The sequence below is a fragment of the Hyla sarda genome, chromosome 3, assembly GCF_029499605.1.
Source record: "Hyla sarda isolate aHylSar1 chromosome 3, aHylSar1.hap1, whole genome shotgun sequence".
Lineage (NCBI taxonomy): Eukaryota > Metazoa > Chordata > Amphibia > Anura > Hylidae > Hyla > Hyla sarda.
In genome coordinates this window covers 76,371,711-76,390,643 of record NC_079191.1, presented here as the reverse complement: position 1 = coordinate 76,390,643, position 18,933 = coordinate 76,371,711, and the positions used below count along the sequence as shown (strand labels likewise).

At 42.5% G+C, this 18,933-nt stretch overlaps 1 protein-coding gene across 8 annotated transcripts in view; it reads left to right on the top strand.

Moving 5' to 3' along the window:
* Positions 1 to 18,933, top strand: part of PPP2R3A (protein phosphatase 2 regulatory subunit B''alpha) — a 204,105-nt gene that overhangs the window by 155,153 nt on the left and 30,019 nt on the right. Inside the window, exon 1 of one of the 8 annotated variants that reach the window (XM_056564384.1) lies at positions 13,842 to 13,973. The exons of the other annotated variants lie outside the window; for them this stretch is intronic. Coding sequence (XP_056420359.1) covers positions 13,842 to 13,973 — 132 coding nt within the window. Of the gene's footprint in view, positions 1 to 13,841; positions 13,974 to 18,933 lie in introns of those variants that run through there. 8 annotated transcript variants of the gene reach the window in all.

Here is an 18,933-nt window from a genome sequence, read left to right as displayed (position 1 = left end):
GACAGTCTTTTGTGTCTAAAAATAAAAAGCGCAAAAAAAAAGGCGCAAGCTTTTATTTGCGCTTTTTTGTGCCTCTTGGTTTACAAATTTCTGCTGATTTTGAGTTGCAATCCACTGATTTTGGCAATACACATGATATGGAAGTGTTTTGTGAACTGCGCCTTTTTGTGAAAAGGCGCAAAAAAGGTGCAAAGCCACCAAAAAGTCTCTAAAACTACACCAGCCCAGACTTAGCTATGCTTTTTGTTGTATGTGAAGATTTAAATTTCAGAAAATGTGACCTGCACAAAATTTATCAAATGCTCTGCACATCACCAGCACACAAACAAAAAGGTGTAGAAAAATGCTTCACTTACACCTACAATGATAAATGCTTCACTTACACCTACAATGATAAATGCTTCACTTACACCTACAATGATAAATGCTTCACTTACACCTACAATGACAAATGCCCCCCAGAATATTTATAGAAACCTCATCCACATGTGTAAAATATTCACACGTAAATTGACCAGTGGTGTGGATCGTAATTCCACAGCATTTATGCTGCACAAATGTTGGGATCTTCACTTTAAACTATTTGTTAGCATTTCTGTATCCTTTTATGAAAATTAAATTTTTATTTAATTTTGTTACGAACGCGCTGGGTGCCAGGGGTCGTGATGTCATGGCCATGCCCCCTTTGTGATGCCACACCATGCCCCCTTAATGCAAGTCTATGGGAGGGGATGTGGCGTCCGTCACGCCCGCTCCCAAATGCTTGCATTGAGGGGGCATGGCGTGACGTCACAAGGGGGCATGGCCGTGACTTAATGCCCCCCGCCGCCCGCACCCAGCGTTCTAAACACTGCGTGCAGCACATAGATCATGGGGCTCCCAGTGATCAGACATCTTATTCCCTATCGTTTGGATAGAGGATAAGAAGATGTCTAGTGGGTGGAGTACCCTTTTAAGGCAAGTTGACTTATCCAGTCATGTGTGTTTTTCTATTTTAGTTGCATAAAAGTAGTTGTGACAAATGTATTAAATATCATGCATCTGGTAAATTTGGCTCCTGTAAGCAAACCAAAAACAGCCACTTAAAAAGATATGAACAGCGTCATAAACGGAGCAAATAATGAATAATTTTCTCCATTGACTTCAGTGGGGAATCCAAAATCCTTACTAAATCCACAGTTGTCACAGATTTTGCAGCGGCAACATTAAAATTCCAACCACGGGTTTTGAATGCTTTACTTTTCTCTTGTGCACCATTAACATAATTCACAACAAAATTTGCAGAAGCACATCTCCAACTAAATAAATAATTTTATAAATCAGGACCGGTGCAGCAGCCCTTGTGGCGCTCTTCTGAAATGTATGCTATTTCTGAGCTAACATAGATTTCTGCCACAGGCTTCTTTCACACTGCTGTTAGTACACGGCAGTATGATGGGCATCGGGGGAGCCCAGGGAAAGAGCGGGAGAAAAATTACTGCTTGCGCCATCTTTTTCTCCCGCTATTCCTGTCAAAAAAACAAACAGCGCCCATCGGCCCCCATAATCTTTAATGGGAGCCGTCGGGGCCCGTTGCTCCCTGTCACAAGAACGCCTGTTAAAGTCACACAAAAAAAAAGACTTTAATGGCCGTTCTTGACTGGGAGCAACGGCAGTGTGAAAGGGGCCTTACTCTTCCTCTGTAGCCTAAATTGTAATCCAGCCTAGTAGGAGGCTATACGATCTGTCATGCCTACTTTAGATCAAGCTCCACCCACTTGGTGGATGAGGCATAAAGTTTAAAAAGTTGCTAAATGTTTTTTACACCTAATATTGCATCATCTGCTGTCCTTTAAACATAGTCACTCCAGGTACGTTCCTGGTATCACATGCTTTAGGACAACTGCAGATCAGGGAATATATTAGTATTATTCTTGATGTGGATATGGAGTCCATGTCAAAGGACTGACCGCCACACTGTTCATCATATATAAAATTCTACTTATGGACTTAAAGGGAACCTCTCATCATCACTTTCATGCTGCCTGGACTTCCAAGTTATCAGGGTTGTCCACGCTGACTTCTCTCCACCCTACTGACCTTGATAAATAGATCTCTCCCTATACCCAAACAGTAAGAGATCTACCAATCAAGGCTACTGTGGCAGAAAAACCAACAGAGACGGCCCCCTTGACTCTTGGGTCATACAGCATGAAAATAATGGGTTTCTTTTAAATAAACACTAGAATTACAAATACTTTTTTTGGCTAAACACAGAAGTGGATACAACAGAGGGAAGTATCAGTCTTACCTATTTTTTGGATCCACTCCCGTTTTTGGCAAGAAAAATACTGCATCCTAAACTGCATTTGTGACTCCGATCCAAGAAAAAAGCAACCATGACCTATTTTTGTTTCTTAATTCTGGGTGTAGAGAGGGTGGGGCCAGTCTGTGCCTGACCTTGGAAATGATCTGTTCCTTGGTTCAGAATTACAGATCTTACATTTGACACTGACAGTGTTCCCTGTGTTTGACAAAGTGCAGTGGTCGCTCAGCTAGCAGTGACTGTTCATTCCCGTCCTAAGTTACATAGGGGGCAGCGTGCCAAGTTCAAGAAACAGATGTGCTCAAATTATGGGTCATTTCAAGACAGAACTGACTTCTCTTCTTTTTGTTTAACTGTTCTGTTGTTTTTAGGGGGAAATTTGAAGACCAGCAACTATTTGTAAAAAAAATAGTGGGAATGAACTCCATGTCCTCAGGGTACTGGCAACTAAAATACTTACACGTGACCTGTCTCTGTGGTGCTTAAGTGGGAAAAACCCTCTAAAATCGTATTTTTATTTTTTTTAATTCCTTGTTCATTTGTCAGATGCTCAAAGCATAGTTCTATTCAGGAGCAACAACATACATTAAAAGAAATCTGTCACCTGCACTAACCGGTCGGTACTGACAGGTAGTGCAAGTGACACTGATGACAACGGTACTTACCTTGTCCTGTTCCGTGGCAGGGATCTCTGGTAATCTTCTCCGTTAAGCTCCAGCCCGGCTTGGGGCACGGGCGGAGCTTAGTGACGTCACCGCTTCTGCTCCCTGCTTGGTCCTGCTGCTAGAGAACAGCAGCGGTGACGTCATTAAGCTCCGCCCATACCCCAAGCCGAGCTGGAGGTCAAGCTTAACCGAGAAGATTACCGGAGATCCCCGCCACGGAACAGGACAAGGTAAGTACCGTTGTCATCAGTGTCACCTGCACTATCTGTTGGTATCGACAGTTTAGTGCAGGTGACACTGGTGACAGATTTCCTTTAATGTACAGGAAACATTGAGTAACTTTGTAAACATAGTTAGAGCCTGTGAAGGGATTGCACAGGGGAAAGGCAGAGGAGAAGTGAGGTTAGAGGTGGATTAGTCCAGCAGTAGAGTTAAAGGGGTACTCCGCTGAAGACATCTTATCTCCTATGCAAAGGATAGAGAATAAGATGTCTAATCGCAGGGGTCCCGCTATTCGGGGACACTGGGCCGTCAGCATCGTTGTCTGGAACACGGAAGCTTGTAGCTTTAGCGTTTGTGATGTCACGCCACACCCCTCCATTCATGTCAATGGGTGGGGGTGTGACGGCTAGTAGATAGCCATCATGTTCCTCCCATAAACATGAATGGAGGGGGGGTGGCGGTCGTGTTCTCCATCAAGCATGGAGAGGAGTTCACCCAGTGCACCGAATGACAAGGGTGCTGCAGCGGAGATCGTGGGGGTCCAGAGCAGCCTAACCCCATGATTAGACATCTTATCCCCTATCCTTTGGGTAGGGGATAAGATGTTTTCAGCAGAGTACCCCTTTAAGGATCGATTGAACGGGAGTAAGAGTGTTTTAAGGGGTCCTCTGGTGAAAAACATTTTTTATTTTTTTTTATTTTTTTATCAACTGGTGCCAGAAAGTTAAACAGATTTGTAAATTACTTCTATTTAAAAATCTTAATTCTTCCAGTACTTATTAGCTGCTGTATGCTCCACAGGAAGTTCTTTTTAAATTTATTTTCTGTCTAACCACAGTGCTCTCTGCTGACACCTCTGTGTCTAAGGAACTGTAAAAAGCAGGAACAAATCCCCATAGCAAACCTCTCCTGATCTTGACAGTTCCCGACATGGACAGAGGTGTCAGCAGAGAGCACTGTGGTCAGACAGAAAATAAATAAATAAAAAGAATTTCCTGTGGAACATACAGCAGCTTAGTACTGGAAGGATTAAGATTTTTAAATAGATATAATTTACAATCTGTTTAACGTTCTGGCACCAGTTGATTTAAAGAAAAAAATTGTTTTTCACCAGAGTACCCCTTTAAAGGAAGGCCACAGAGGAGGATGTTGCAGTAGTCCAAGCGGGAAATAAGGGTATGTACCAGTAGTTAAGAAATGTTTTTGAGTTGATGGCAACAGGAAATGGTGAGGGTCTGGAAAGTGACACCAAGTGAGCGGACTTGTGGTACTGAAGAGAGTGTGGAGCCATTGACTGTAGGGTGGGTGGGGAAATGAGGAACTCCTGTTTTCTCAATGTTGAGTTTTAGAAAGCGGGAGGCACACTATAGGGTCAGGTCACCGGCGGATCTGCAGCATAAAATACGCTGCAGATCTGTTACATGTTACCCTACCTTAATACAGGAAGTAACTCAGGACCAGTAATGCAGTGTAACATACTAAGTTGTTCAGCCTTAATCCATTCTACTTATAAACGATCAGTGATCACGTGCTATAATAAAGTACTTCAGAGTGCCCTTTATATATTTCTCCTTCTTCAAATGAAAGAGGATCCCATGTTCAGTGGAATCTTCTGTGGAAGACATGGTACATACAGTATAAGTGTTTCACAAACTACAGATGTAAAGTTTCTGGAAATTTTGAAGCCATGGAAAAGTTTTTTTCCCAATTTTTTGGGTGAAAATGGAAATTTTGGGAAATTTTGATAAAATGCGTGGAGTAGTTTTACAAATTTAAACTAATTTCAATGCTGGATATTGGTCTCACCAGTTTACTGAGAGGAAGAAAGGAGAAAAAACAATAAACTAGTCAGCCAGGCCCACAGGCAAACAATACCTATGATAGGAGAGAGAACATTATCTGTGAGGGGGAGAGAACACTGGCCCTGATTTACTATAGTAAACCCGACATGTTTTGTCAGGTTGTTCGCCAGAATTGGAAAAAAAAACAAAACAACCAACTCTCCATTTTACTGAGAAAACCCGGAAAATTGGGCGTGGCCGTTGGGAAAAAGGGGGCTTGGTCACAAAAATGGTCCTTGTCCCCAACATTTTCACAAAAACCCAACATATTTACTAATGTTTCCACAGAAAATGAAAATGTGGTGGATTTGAGCTGAAGAAAACCCCACAGCCCAGAGCATGTGTTAAAATGTAGGGAAACCTTAGTAAATATCTTGGAAAAGTATTGTAGAGAATTAAATCCCACAAAGAAAACTACACAACACTCTTAGTAAATCAGTGCCATTATCTGTGATGGGGAAGAGAACCTTATCTGTGATGGGGAGAACATTAAAAGGAATCGAATAGATAGATGTCAACTAAGGCCTGAGAGGGCAGGAACATAAACTACTGTAATACCAACAAGATGGAGCCCAGCCACAGCCAAACTATACTGAAACCTTTTCCCTGCAGCGCCCCTAGAGACAGAAATGCTTACTGCTCCTTTTTTTTTTTTAACTGTAATTTTTATTGGAAGACTTTGTGTTACAATACAAAGACGAGTCAACAAAAACATGTCATATAAGGGCCTGAGACCCCAAAACAAGGGCACAGAGCAGGGAGTGCAGTGAGATAATACAATGTATAAGATAACGTGTGCTGAGGGGCAGGGAGAACACAGAGCAGGGGGAGGGGGAGGTGACTGGCCTCTGTTATATGAGAGGCATGTGCAGGCTTGTAGCTCACAGTGCTGCTCCAGGCTGGGAACGAGTCCTGAGCTGAGAGTACTGAACTTCCTGTGGAAGGACCAGTGCCCTTTCAGCATTAGTCCTAAAAGCTGTACACTTACTATGAAAAGCATAGGAAGCTGCCTGCAGACCAGGCATAGAAGAGAGACCCCTAGTAGCCAAAAGTATAAAATGAAAAAACTGGTATAAATATTAATATTTTTTAATGAAGATATATTACAATATGTCTTCATTAATGATTATGAACAACATATTAAAAGTTTTTGTTGATGACCGGTACTCTTTAAACTGTTTCTTGGAGCATACTGTTCTTCTATATAAAAAAAAAATAATAATAATTAAAATGCATTTTAAGTATTTGAATTGTATTCCAGTATTTGCTTGTCTTCAGATGAGGCTACAGAACTTGCAAAGGTTCTCCAATGTCTTTCACAAAAGTCTAAATGTTATATAGTTTAAATACCATGTTTTAAGCAAGTTATTTATCATTAAAGAACATATTTTTATCCAATTTTTTTCAGGGGAAAAAACTGCTTTGGGGAAAAAAATCATTCCAACCCACCGTCCCCGTCCCCCCCCCCCCCCTTCCCTCACCTCCCCCACAATGTTTTAGATTTGTTGGGGTTTCTTTTCCCAGGCCTTTCCATCTCTACAAACTGCACATCAATTTCAGTGTGCACTGTGCAATGCTTCACTTCTCCTGAGGTGGTGCTGCAGTGGAATTGAACTCTTTTTCTGCCAGATTCCACCATAGATTTCAGGTGATCGTTGGAGATCCCAGAGAAATAAAATATGAAAAATTAATGGAAATCTTCTTCAAAATGGAAAAGCCCAGTGCAGACAACCTGTTTAATAAGTGTGATCCCTTCCTTTAGAATTGGAGGCATTACATGATTCTTCCACCTGGCATTGCTGGACTTGGGGGGCTCTTGGTGCCCTCCCACTACATGCCTGACAGCAGAGTGCAGAATTTCATTAATGGAAAACGGAAACCTCTTCAAAGCCCCAGCAAGGACAAGACTGGCAAAGTGACAGGTGCAGCCTATATTTAGGAGCTTAGATTTTTAAACTACTCAGCATAAATTCTTATTGCTGACCACAAGGCTTGCATTATCACTGATGCCTGTACACCACTGTGGCTTTTAAGTTGGAAATGTAAGGGTTAACAGCAGCATGCCTTGCGTGTAGAGTAAAGCGTGCATCTTGTATGCTGCTTTGCATTCTAACTACCCATTGCCCAGTATGGCTTTTCTTCTGTCCTTCAGATTGACTTCTCATATAACACAAATGACTCTTGAACAGCAGCTCTTTGTTTGCATACATACTAAACATATATCAAGACTCCAGCCCAGGCCAAGTGTCCGGGTTTTTCCTTGGGTTGCATTTGTGTTGCAGGGAAATTTACAAGTAGAAGAAAAGACAGGAGACGATTGTAAGGCCTCACTGGGGAGTGCTCTGGCCACCGGCCATTTGTCGGATAATATTTTAGCGTTTGCATTCCCAGTAGGGGCTGTTATATCTGTTATTTCATCTAGATCCTGAATCTAAAAGCTTTCTGATTGAAGTGTCTGTACTTATGGAAAATAGATTAAGGGCAGGGGAAAGGAAAATCGGAGGAATCGCCTACCTAAAACAACTGCGTTCCTCACCTTTTTTAGTCCTTCTTGTTTACCCAAGATGGATTTAGAGTTTCCAGATTTTTTTCTATTTCTGTAAGGATAAGTTCACATTGCCATTTACATACGTCCCATTCAGGGTCCGTTTTAGCCCACAATATTTACTATTTACCATTTAGACACCCACACTAGGGTCGAATTCTCTAGAAACCCCAAGTTTAAGAGAAAACCACACAAACATAAGTGGAACTGTGGTACATTCACTTGGTTCAATATAATTAGGAAAAACACAGCCCTGTCTATATAAGGTCTCACAGCTGACAATGCATTTATGAGCAAAAAACAAGCCATGAAAAGAACTGCCTGTAGAGCTCCGAGACAGAAACATGTGGACTCGCTGATCTGCAGACAGTACAACAAAAATTCAACTGCACAGAATTGAGCAGTGGCCTCCATAATTCTTAAATGGAAGATGTTTGGAACAATCAGGACTAATGACTGCTCCACCAAACTAATCAGGGGAGAAGGGCGTTGGTAACAGAGGTCACCAAAAACCCACTGGTCATTCTGGCTGAGCTTCAAAGCCCTTGCATGCAGATGAAAGAAACTTCCAGAAGTCCAACAATCACTGCAGCCTCCACAATTGCCACAGAATGGTCAGAATGAAACCTCACCTTTAGTAAGACACATCCGTCTGGAGTTTGCTACATTTGCCCTATGTAGACAATGCCACATGGGGCATTTAAGCAAATGGAGTACCATCCCTTGACCTTGTCAATAATTCGCCAATGATTTCCCTTTACAGTATGCAAATCTTGGCGTTTTATGAAATTTTTGACCAAACTTGGGTCAACCTTCAGCATTCCCAAATATTTCATAACCACTTTTTTAATCATTTTAGAAAATCTCCAAAATCAGATGGGCAAACCTTTTTGGAGGCTGTAATCACTGCCAAAGGTTCCTTAAGTAAGTACTGAGCATAAAGGGAATGAATACTTCTGTCAATGCAGCATCTTAGTTTTGCAACATTGGAGTAAAAGAGTGAAAAAAAAAGAAACTCATTCGGTGGATCTGCTGCATGCTGGACAGGACAACAATGGTGCCCGTCAAACCCCATTGATTATAATGGGATCTGTCATTGACGGGATTAAAAAAAAGTTGAGTTTTGAGTTTTGTCGTGTAAACAAAGTACAACAAAAAATATAGCGCCTTTCTACAGTCTTCATAAGTAAAGGTGCTTAGGGTGAACCATGAGCCTCAGGAAGCAGACGAGGAACAAAAGGCAAGCAGAACAGTTGCTCCAATTACAATATCGGGCATCATAAAAAAATGTCAACAAAACAACAAGAGTAAACTCTATATGAGAAGTCCTAAGGCCATCTATCAAGAAGACGAAAGAGCATAGCTAATGGGTCATCCGTGTACAATCAGGCGGCCGTAAACAGTGTGGGATCGAGTGAATGCTCAAGTGGCCTCTATAGGCGCTATCAATGGGTATACTGGAACTTTATGTTAGTGAACGTAGAGGATAGGAATGAGAGAATGAAAAGAAAGGAGGGGAGGAGAGAAAGAGGGGAAAGAGGAGGGATGAAAAAAGAACAAGACAGGGAAGTAGGGAGCATGAAGACAAAGGAAAGACAAGAAGGCAGGGAAATAGGGAAGGTCTAGTAGAGAACGAGCACTTACCTCACGGAGTAGACAAGCTGGTAAGCCCCCAATCACCACAGCAGCAAATAAATGGCTACTAGGCAGGTAAAGACATATTGGCATCTATCAGACAGATAAATGAAGGGTCCTAAATTCCGCAGAGGCCATTAACTCCGTCCATGGTCTCCAGGTGGCATAAATTCTGTCAAATTGATTTTTGGAGTCAGCCTAGAGCTCCTCCATCCTGTGGGTATGCAAAACCTTCCAAAGCCAGGACGAAATGGAAGGTGGGGAGGATGATATCCACAACCAAGGGATGACCACCCTGGCTGCTAGTAGGAGATGTAAAAGCAATTTTATGGAGGAGCTTGGTAGGGAATTTGGAGGAATGGAAAGGAGGATCAACTGAGGCGTTTTAAATATCGGATGAGTAAGTACTGTGGACAGTATATCAAGGACCTGTGACCAAAAGAGGGTCAGGGCTGAGCAGTCAAGCCAGACATGTGTCATGGTGCCACCAGGATTTCCACAGCGCCAACATACGTCTGGGACATTCGGATACCTACGTGCGAGGAGGGAGGGTACTCTGTACCACAGAGTGACAATCTTGTAGTTCGTCTTGTGCGCTTTGCACGACGTGGAGGACCTGTGACACCGTGAAAATGCCGTTTTCCATTCCCTTTCTGATATGGGGCACCCCAGTTCCCTCTCCCAAGCAGAGCACAAAGCCATCGGGTCGTTGGTGGAGGATTCTAACAGGAGGGCATAGGAGGTGCTGACGGGTTTTCACGTCGCAGACGAGGATATGCAGAGATGCTCGAACGTAGTGAGATTCCTATGCAAAATCAGTTGATCCTTCTGGGCGTTATAAAAGTGTTTAAGTTGGTAGTATTGCAAGTGATGTGTAGGTGTGGGATTGGAATTTTGAAAAAAGTCAGAGAGGAGTTAAAGATCCGTCGGGGTTAAGACTTCATGCAGCAATGGTGCATCATCCCTTTTAAGGGAAAGGAACGTAGAGGATTTGTGAGCTGGCGGAAAGGTCGGATTATCAAACAGTGGAGCAAGCGGGCCCGAGGTAGAAGCAATGGGAAGGCGCCTCAGGTAGGTCTTATTGGCAGCAATCAGGGAAGTGGCCACCGGTGAGAGGGTCAGTATCAACTTTCTAGTGAACGTGCCACTCTGTAGCTAGAGCAGCGACTTAAGGTCAATTTTCGAGGCTCTACTCTCAAATGCCACCCATTGCTTCTCAAGCCTATTATGGTAGCTATCTAATACTCTAGTTAGAATCGTATCCGAGTAGTAAGCGGTAAAGTCAGGCAGCGCCAGACCACCCTTCTTTCCTTCTGATTAAGATCTGCCTGGCTAGGCGGGGATGTTGATGCGCCCAGACAAAACCATTCTGTAGCGCAGTGACCTCTCGGAGGAATGAGCGGGACAAGGCAATGGGGATGCCCGAGAACAAGTAGAGAAGCCGTGGGAGCACATTCATTTTGAACACATTAATCCTGCCCAACCATGAGAAGTCCCTACGCTCCCATCTGGTTAGGTCGAAACACAGCGTTTGAAGAAAAGGAGGGAAGTTGAGACGTTATGTATCTGTTAAGTCCGAAGGGACATAAATGCCTAGATATTGTAGTGAATGTGCCTGCCATTTGAATGGGTATGAAGCCTGTAGGGATCGGATGGTATGCTGGGGTATGGAAATGTTCAGTGCTTCGCACTTCAAGGGATTAAGTTTGTAGTTACTGACCTCTGAGAATCTACGTACTACAGCTAGCAGGGAGGGCAATGACACTAGAGGGGAGGACAAAAATAATAATAGGTCATCAGCGTATGCCAAACATTTGTAATGGCATGGCGGCAAAGAAACCCCACATATGTCAGGGTGTTGTCTAATGTCTATTAGCAAGTGCTCCATACAAAGAACATATAAAAGTGGGGACAAGGGACATCCCTGCCGCGTGCCATTACAAATGGGGAAACTTTCTGAGAGCTTGCCGTTGATGCGTATCTGGGCTCAGGGGTCTTGATATAAGGCCATGATCCGGTGTCGCATGGATTCACCCAGGCCAATTTGGACGAGTGAGGCCGTTAGGAAGTCCCAATCCACCCTATCAAAGGCCTTCTCCGTGTTGAGTGACAAGAGCACAAGAGGGATCCTATGGCATTTGGCGTAATGGATGGTAGAGAATGGTAGAGATTCACCCAGGCCAATTTGGACGAGTGAGGCCGTTAGGAAGTCCCAATCCACCCTATCAAAGGCCTTCTCCGCATTGAGTGACAAGAGCACAAGAGGGATCCTATGGCATTTGGCGTAATGGATGGTAGAGAAGGCTCTTAAGGTATTATCTCTCGCCTCTCGACCGCGAACGAAGCCCACTTGATCCGGGTGGATGAGAGAACCCAAGTGTACCGCCAGCCTGTTTGCTATGAGCTTTGCAAACAGCTTGGCATCAACATTAATTAAGGAGATCGGCCTGTAGCTGGGGCAGAGCAGCAGATCCGTCCCTTCTTTAGATATAACCGTAACATAAGCAGTCCTGAAAGAGGGAGGGAGCGGGGTAGTCTGAGAAACTCCATTGAAAGCCAGTAGGAGGGGAGCCGACAATTCAGATCGCAACACCTTTTAAAACTTTGCCGTATATCCATCGGGGCCCGGGCTTTTACCCGCAGGCAACAATGAAATTGCTTACTCCAGTTCCTTCAGCGTGAAAGGAGCTTCCATGGCTTGGGCAGAACTGGCTGTGAGTGAAGGGAGTGCAGTGGATTCCATATATCTTTGGAGAGAGGGGAGATTTTGTGTTGGGCCAGATAGTACAGTCGGTTTGTCCAGGTTGTAGAGATCCGAGTAATATTAATGGGACATGGCTAGGATGTCAGGGGTAAGGTAAGAGGTGGCACCTGAGTTCGTTTTAATGGCTGGTATGAAGGTGGAAGATTTTTTTGTGTCTAAGGGCAGAGGCTAAGAGGCGACCAGACTTATTGCTCCACTCATAGAATATCCTACCACTAAGCTGTTTATAGTAATGATGTTTTGTGTTCATGAGCTCTAATAGATCATGGCTCACCTGTATCAGCTCTCTATATACTTGGTCTTGTTGTGTATGTTTATGCTGTGTTTCCAAAGCCTGTAATGTTGTTAGTAGTGCATGGAACTTGTCAGAAGCCGCCCTCTTCAGCCTAGCCCCCTGCTTCATAAGGATCCCCCTTATAACACACTTTAGAATGTCCCATTTCATTGTATGAGCAGTCTGATCGGAGGCATGGTCTTGTGCAGGATTGCGTCTTTGATGTCTTGGAGACGGAGCGTGTCCAAGAGTAACGATTCATTAAGCCTCCACGAAGCATGGGGCTTGGTCAAGGAGGGGAGCACAAAGCAAAACACTGGGGCATGATCAGAAAGCGTTACAACCCCTATGGAGGCTGTAGTGGTGTGTTGGAGGAGATGATGCGGAAAAAATATACCGTAAAGTCTATTCTGCTGTAAGAATTTCTAGGGTGCGAGTAACATGTATAATCCCTACCCTGTGGGGCTGCATTTTCTTTTGTTGGGTATTGTGGATGGAAAGTACTTATATTTTTTGTGTTAAAATTCTCTCCCTCAAACCCTGATCTTAGCAGACAATACAAGGAGACTTAATTCGGATCATATGTGTGAGATCATTTTTGGGAGCTGGAGATAATACCACACTGAGAATGAAAGAACTACACAACTTCCTGTCAGGGATGAATACGCAAAAACATGCTGAAACCAGTATAATTTGTGATAACACTATATTAAGTGATATTCATTTGGGTGATAGTCTTATTAAAATACATTTTTTGAAACCAGAATACTCCTTTAACTTGTCTTTTGCACCATTTACCCTTATATATATATCCTCATAGAGGCAAATATTTCTCCCTTTGTAGTAGCCACTAGCCATACGCTGAAATCCCTGCCAGGGGAACCCAAATTTTAACCCAGTATACATTAGATGGAGGGCTAAATGTTTCCCTTTCTTTTTACTTTTCTTCATATAAAGCTATAGTTGGAGGTTAGATTCTTTAACAATATGGAATATGTCAAAGGAACCAGGTCACATTCCATATGTGGTCATTTGACCTGTCAACTCTCTATCTGTGTCGCTGGTACTTTGTTCCCTTGTATGACTGACCTTTCCAACTATTGAGGCTTATTAAGTAAACATAAGCAGGGAAGACTCTTTATATTAAGTACTTTGGAGTGTCTAAGTTTAGCAACAGCCAGCAGCCACTGGGTGCTTCCTTTCCCAGAATCCTTCCTCTGGGCTCCCAATCCCCCACTGCCCCCACCATCCCAGGCCAGCACTGGCTGTCTGTCACACAGCAGCACTATTCCGAGGTCATGTTTCTCAGCTGCTCAGTGTTAGGAGGCTTCAGAAAAAGACAGTTTTGTTCTTGCTAAGAATTTGGTTTTGTCAAGACAAGACAAACGCTGGGCTCCGTGTTGCCATACAATGCTGGAGTTTGGGAGTGGAGCGTTGGCCTTAGTTTGCAACACTCGGGGTCTCTCCTTGCTTCAACAAGTCTAAAGGAATCACAGCTACCAAGAACCTGAACTCTTGTCCATTGCTTCTTTTTACACACCTAGCTTTTTTTTTTTTTTGAGCCACAATCTTGAGAGCTGGTTCTCCAAGATGATGATAAAGGACACGTCATTGAGAAGGGACCCCGATTTGAGGGGGGAACTGGCCTTTCTGGCTAGAGGATGTGATTTTGTGCTACCATCCCGTTTTAAAAAGAGGATCAAGTCTTTTCAGCAAGCTCAGGTTTGCATGTTTTCTTTTGTAAGCTTTGATATGTTAGTTGTTGAGTTTGGTAGGCATGGGACCGGCGTGGAAGAAGCAGGCACAGTTTTGGAGGTGGGGAATATTATTTTTATAACATTTAAAAATAATCATTGGAAATCTTAACGAGATACAGTAAGATGTTTACTCATTTGGAGTATACAGTGTGTAGGTATATGGCTCCTTGTACTGTACATACATTGAGCAGGATGGGCAGATTTACCGGAAAGTCAGGGTGGAGTTAAAAGTGATGTGATCCTTGAAGGTGGAGTTAAGGGATCACCTCCGAGGTCAGGAGGCTCGAAGATGCTTTATGGTGTATGATGTAATATTGGTTATCACCAGGTACAGCTGGAAGACATCCGGTATTTTAACACTTAGCTCCTATGTAGTCACATCGGGTTTAGTATTTCTGCTTTGGTCTGTTACTGTTAGCGGTTTCCAGTTTGTGCTTTTTTTTAAAGATCCAAAAACCACATGTAACACCATGTGGCTAATAGGGACTGATTTCCAGTCCTGCGCAAAAAAAGTTTCTGCCCATCACTTTTAGCCTCTGATGTGTCCTGAGTTAGATCAGTGCTGCATGTTCCTGGTAAAAATAGGTGTCTAATATTAAAATGAATGTTCCTTCAGCTACATGTGTGGATGTGTGTTTCATCGCTTGCTCCATTTTTAGCTGAGTGTGCTTTTCTCAGTGTCTTGGACTGCCTGTATCTAGACCATTATTTTTCTAAATGATTCCCAACCTGTGATCTTAAAAACAGAGCATAGAAATAGTTCTGCTACATGTACACCTGTAGAGAGTTTTCACTGAAAGACAATGGACAGTAAATGCACGGCCTTCTATAGCTGGAATATCATGTTGGCAAACATTTACTGTCAACTAATATAGTTCCCACAGTTGGTGCCACCAAGGTTTCCTAAATTTCTGAATGGCAAATCTGTTTAGTTATGCCGAGATGTACAGTTGTTAGTGGTTGAAAAACTAAGCGGATTCCCTAGGCTGACAAGAAAGCAGGTTGTGGCTTTGCAAATTATAGTGAAAAGCAAATGTTGCTAAAAATGAGTCAAATAAGTGTCCTCATCTGTGAGAAGAATGAAATTGTTTATTATTTTGGCGGATTCTGCACAGGGTTGGCATATTGGTAACACATGGCATAGATCTCAGTGCCAGCCATAGATTCTTGCTGTAGAAAAATCCTTATTGTGTAATGTTTTCTAAATCAGCCGAAGATTGTATGGAACGTTAACTTGAGATTGTATGGAACGTTAACTTGAGCTGTCAAGCAGGCATGCTGGGCTATGTAGTTAAATTATGACCTCTCGAAAGAAAGGTGTTATATAACATAACCACCTTTTTTTAGATTGACTGCTAAGAGAGCAGAAGTAGATAACAGCCATAACGGCTGTAATCGACTTCTGCTTTCTTAGCAGTCAATCTAGTGAGCTGCGGAAAAACAAAGAAAACTTATTGTAGATCTTGCAAACCAAAATCAGTGGACATTCTTTCGAAAGATTATTACAGCCGTAAATGTGTGACAAATGCATTCTGGTATGCTTCCTCTTAGATATTGCGGGTTGAGAATTCTTACATATTTCAGTAATGTTCCCAGAATCTGTAATTTTATAGATTTATTCTATGGCAGCTGTTCGGCACTCTGGACCGGCACATTCTGATGACTCCCATGTGGATTGATAGATGGCACTAGAAGTTTACGTTGTTATAAGGCAACCATGTAAACTTATGCTTTTTAATAAAAAAATATTTGGAAGTTAGAAAAGAAATGGGTATAGGGATGACATAAGTACAGCCGACTCTGGTAACCACTGCTGGTCAGCGTTTGGTGCTAGGTGTTCATTGGGCACAGTTCACAGCTGGTCAAGAGGCCCGCATGCCATATCTTTTAAGAATGTGAACACAGATGCCATGGCCTATTTATAGTGGCCAGTGAACAGTGTCAGGCTTTCTTGTAAGAACATAGCTGTCAGATTCCATGTGCCAAGTTAAAGATCAGGCCCAGTCTTGTTCTTTAAGGTTGTGCGGATGATTCTGACTCGTTACATTATGTATCTAGCCTTATATAGGATATGTCCCCCACATTGCAGTGGTAAGTTTAGTTGTTTTTAGTGGGTTAAGTGAACCAAAATGCCAATTCTTCAGAAAATCTTTAAGGGATGGTTTCCATGTGTGCAGGTAGAGTAGTATGTCGTCACCGAACCACTAAAACTAAAGCATAGCCTTAATTGATATTGCTAAAACATATACTTGTTAAAATGTTTTAGGCCACCATTTGTTAAAAAGGTGCTTCACCAAATCCAATACCTGTGAAGGCTGCGCAGGTATTGGATTTGGTGCAGCACCTTTGCGACATATGTTGGTCTAAGCATTTTCAAAAGTATATGTCTTAGTGATAATCATTAAAGCAATAATCAATGAAGGTTATGTTTTAGCAAATTGTTGATTAATTTTTTTTGCACACTAAGAGGTGTGAACAAAATTGCAGTGAATTCTAGAGTAGTAGGTCTATGTGGGATGGATAAAGATCCTGCATGGTCTCAATGCTTTATAGATTTTCAGCTGTTTAAAGCAGAAAAGAAAGAGGATCACTCGCCCTAAAAAGGTGACCCCCATACAGTTTCTACAATCATCCTACAAGCCCAGAGACACCAGTATATACAATAAGCCCAGTTTCATCACTGGAGATAATTGTAGCAAGAGACCTGCTGTCGTCCATAAATAAATGTTGCTTGTTGCATACAATCTATAATTCCCACCTCCCCATTTTCTCATCCAGTCATTGTTGGAGGCCAATAGGTAGCAGGGTGGTCCCTAATAAGACACCAAGCATAAATGGGTGGTAGTATCATGTGTGTATGTGTGACATACATTACGTTGTGTATTATCCTTACTCATGGCCTCATATGCACTGTGGACATTTTTCAGCGTGTCAGTTACTTGACCGGACTCTTCTGTCTAGAAACCCCAATTTTTTACTTGGTACCATATCCAGGAAAATGTTGCGTGAACAATATGTCTGTTAGCTTGAGTTATAAATAAATAAATTACAGTAATAGTAAAAAACAGTAGTTTAGTAAGTTAAGGACTAGGATGCAGGCACAGTGTTGTTATACTATGGGTGCCGGATCGGGCTGGGGGAGGGGCAAACCGGGCTCTCCCGCCAGCCGGACCAGCGCTGAACTCCATTCACTTTAATGAGCCGACCGGAGTCAAATGGTGACTCCGGTCAGCTCATTTTTGACCCATATCCAGTTTTGAGACTGGACCTAAAACCATAGTATACTACGGTTTTAGGTCCGGTCACAAAACTGGATAAGGGTCAAAAATGAGCCGACCAGAGTCACTGTTTGACTCCAGTCGGTTCATTAAAGTGAATGGAGTTTAGCGCTGGTCCGGCTGGGGTACGGGAGAGCCTGGTGTGCCCCTCCCCCAGCCCGATCCGACACCCGTAGTGTAAAAACGAGATGTGAATGCAGCCTTAGCAAGATAAATCCCTTCGGTTTTCATTAATTTAGGAGGTGTGCTCTGCAATCCATGTTTTCTTCATTGGTAAATCTGTGGTGTGTAATGTCTTTACATTGAGTCCATCTTTTGCAATATCAAAAATATATTTTTAGGGTGGATATCTCTGTGGCAGAAAATACAATTAAAACGGCATAAGTTATAATGATATAAGGAGTTGTAGCGGACTCTGACATGCGTTTTTTTTTTGGCTGTTCACATCCGCTGAGGTCTTGGCTTTTACAGCACGGCACTGGCTTAATTTAGATGTGGTATTCCCTTTGTAACTTGTTTTATGGTGGAGGTCTATCTTTATTTCAGGAAGACTTGCTTCTTCTTACGACATGAGTGCTGCTTAACCCAACCCCTCCGGCCCATAAAATGATGTTAGACTCCTAAGCACAATAGTTCCTGTGGTATGTTCACATGCTCTGTTTTTGTTGCATTTTGGCCACTGCGGTATTTCACAACAGTGCTTTAGTAAATAAAATAAATATCTTGATAATGTTTAATTTTATAATATGATCAGATAAAATAAATATTTAAAAATAAAAAAAATCCTTTTTTACAAGCTTGGCGGTTTTTAGGAATTTTTGTCATGTTTTCCAGATCAACTTCATTGAGGACTAAAAACAAAGCATAAACATTTTGTAATTTCTGTGAATAGATTAAAGGGGGTTTCCGGCCTTAGAAATCTTATCCCATATCTCCTTTCTTCGTGCAGCACCCTGCATTCTGCTTTAGTCTTGGAAACGCTGGTTTCACAACATTCCCCCCCCCCCCCTTTCATACATGTCTATGGGAGAGGGCGTGATTGTTGTCAAGCCATAGACATAAATGGAGGGGGCGTGGTGCGACATCACAAGGGGGCGTGGTGTGATGTCACGTCTCTGTCTCGGAAAACCAGTGTTTCAGAGCCTGAAGCAGCACCCAGCACAGAATGCTGGGTACTGCGCGACAGTGGGACCACCGCAATTAGACATCTTATCTCCTATCCTTTGGATAAGGGATACCCCTTTAATGTCTTTTTTTTTTTTTTTTGTAGAAGTTCTACAAACATTTCTTTGAACGGATTCTTATAAAAAAAATAAAAATAAATCTGCTGCAAAAACCACTATGTTGGCATTTACTTAAAACTTTGTACCAAAAGTAAAAACCTGCCCTATTGTGTTTTATTAACGCACATACAGGGGGAGATTTATAAAAACTTGTGCCCACAGCAACCAATTAGATTGCTTCTTACATTTTTTAAAAAGACCACTGCAAAATGAAAGAAGCGATCTGATTGGTTGCTATGGGCAACTAGTCAACTTTTCCTTTGCACAGGTTTTGATAAATCTCCCTCACAGTATTTTGCTTTAGAGAATACAGGCTATGCTCACCACAATTCTCACCATGCTACAGATTGGTTGTTGGATTTAA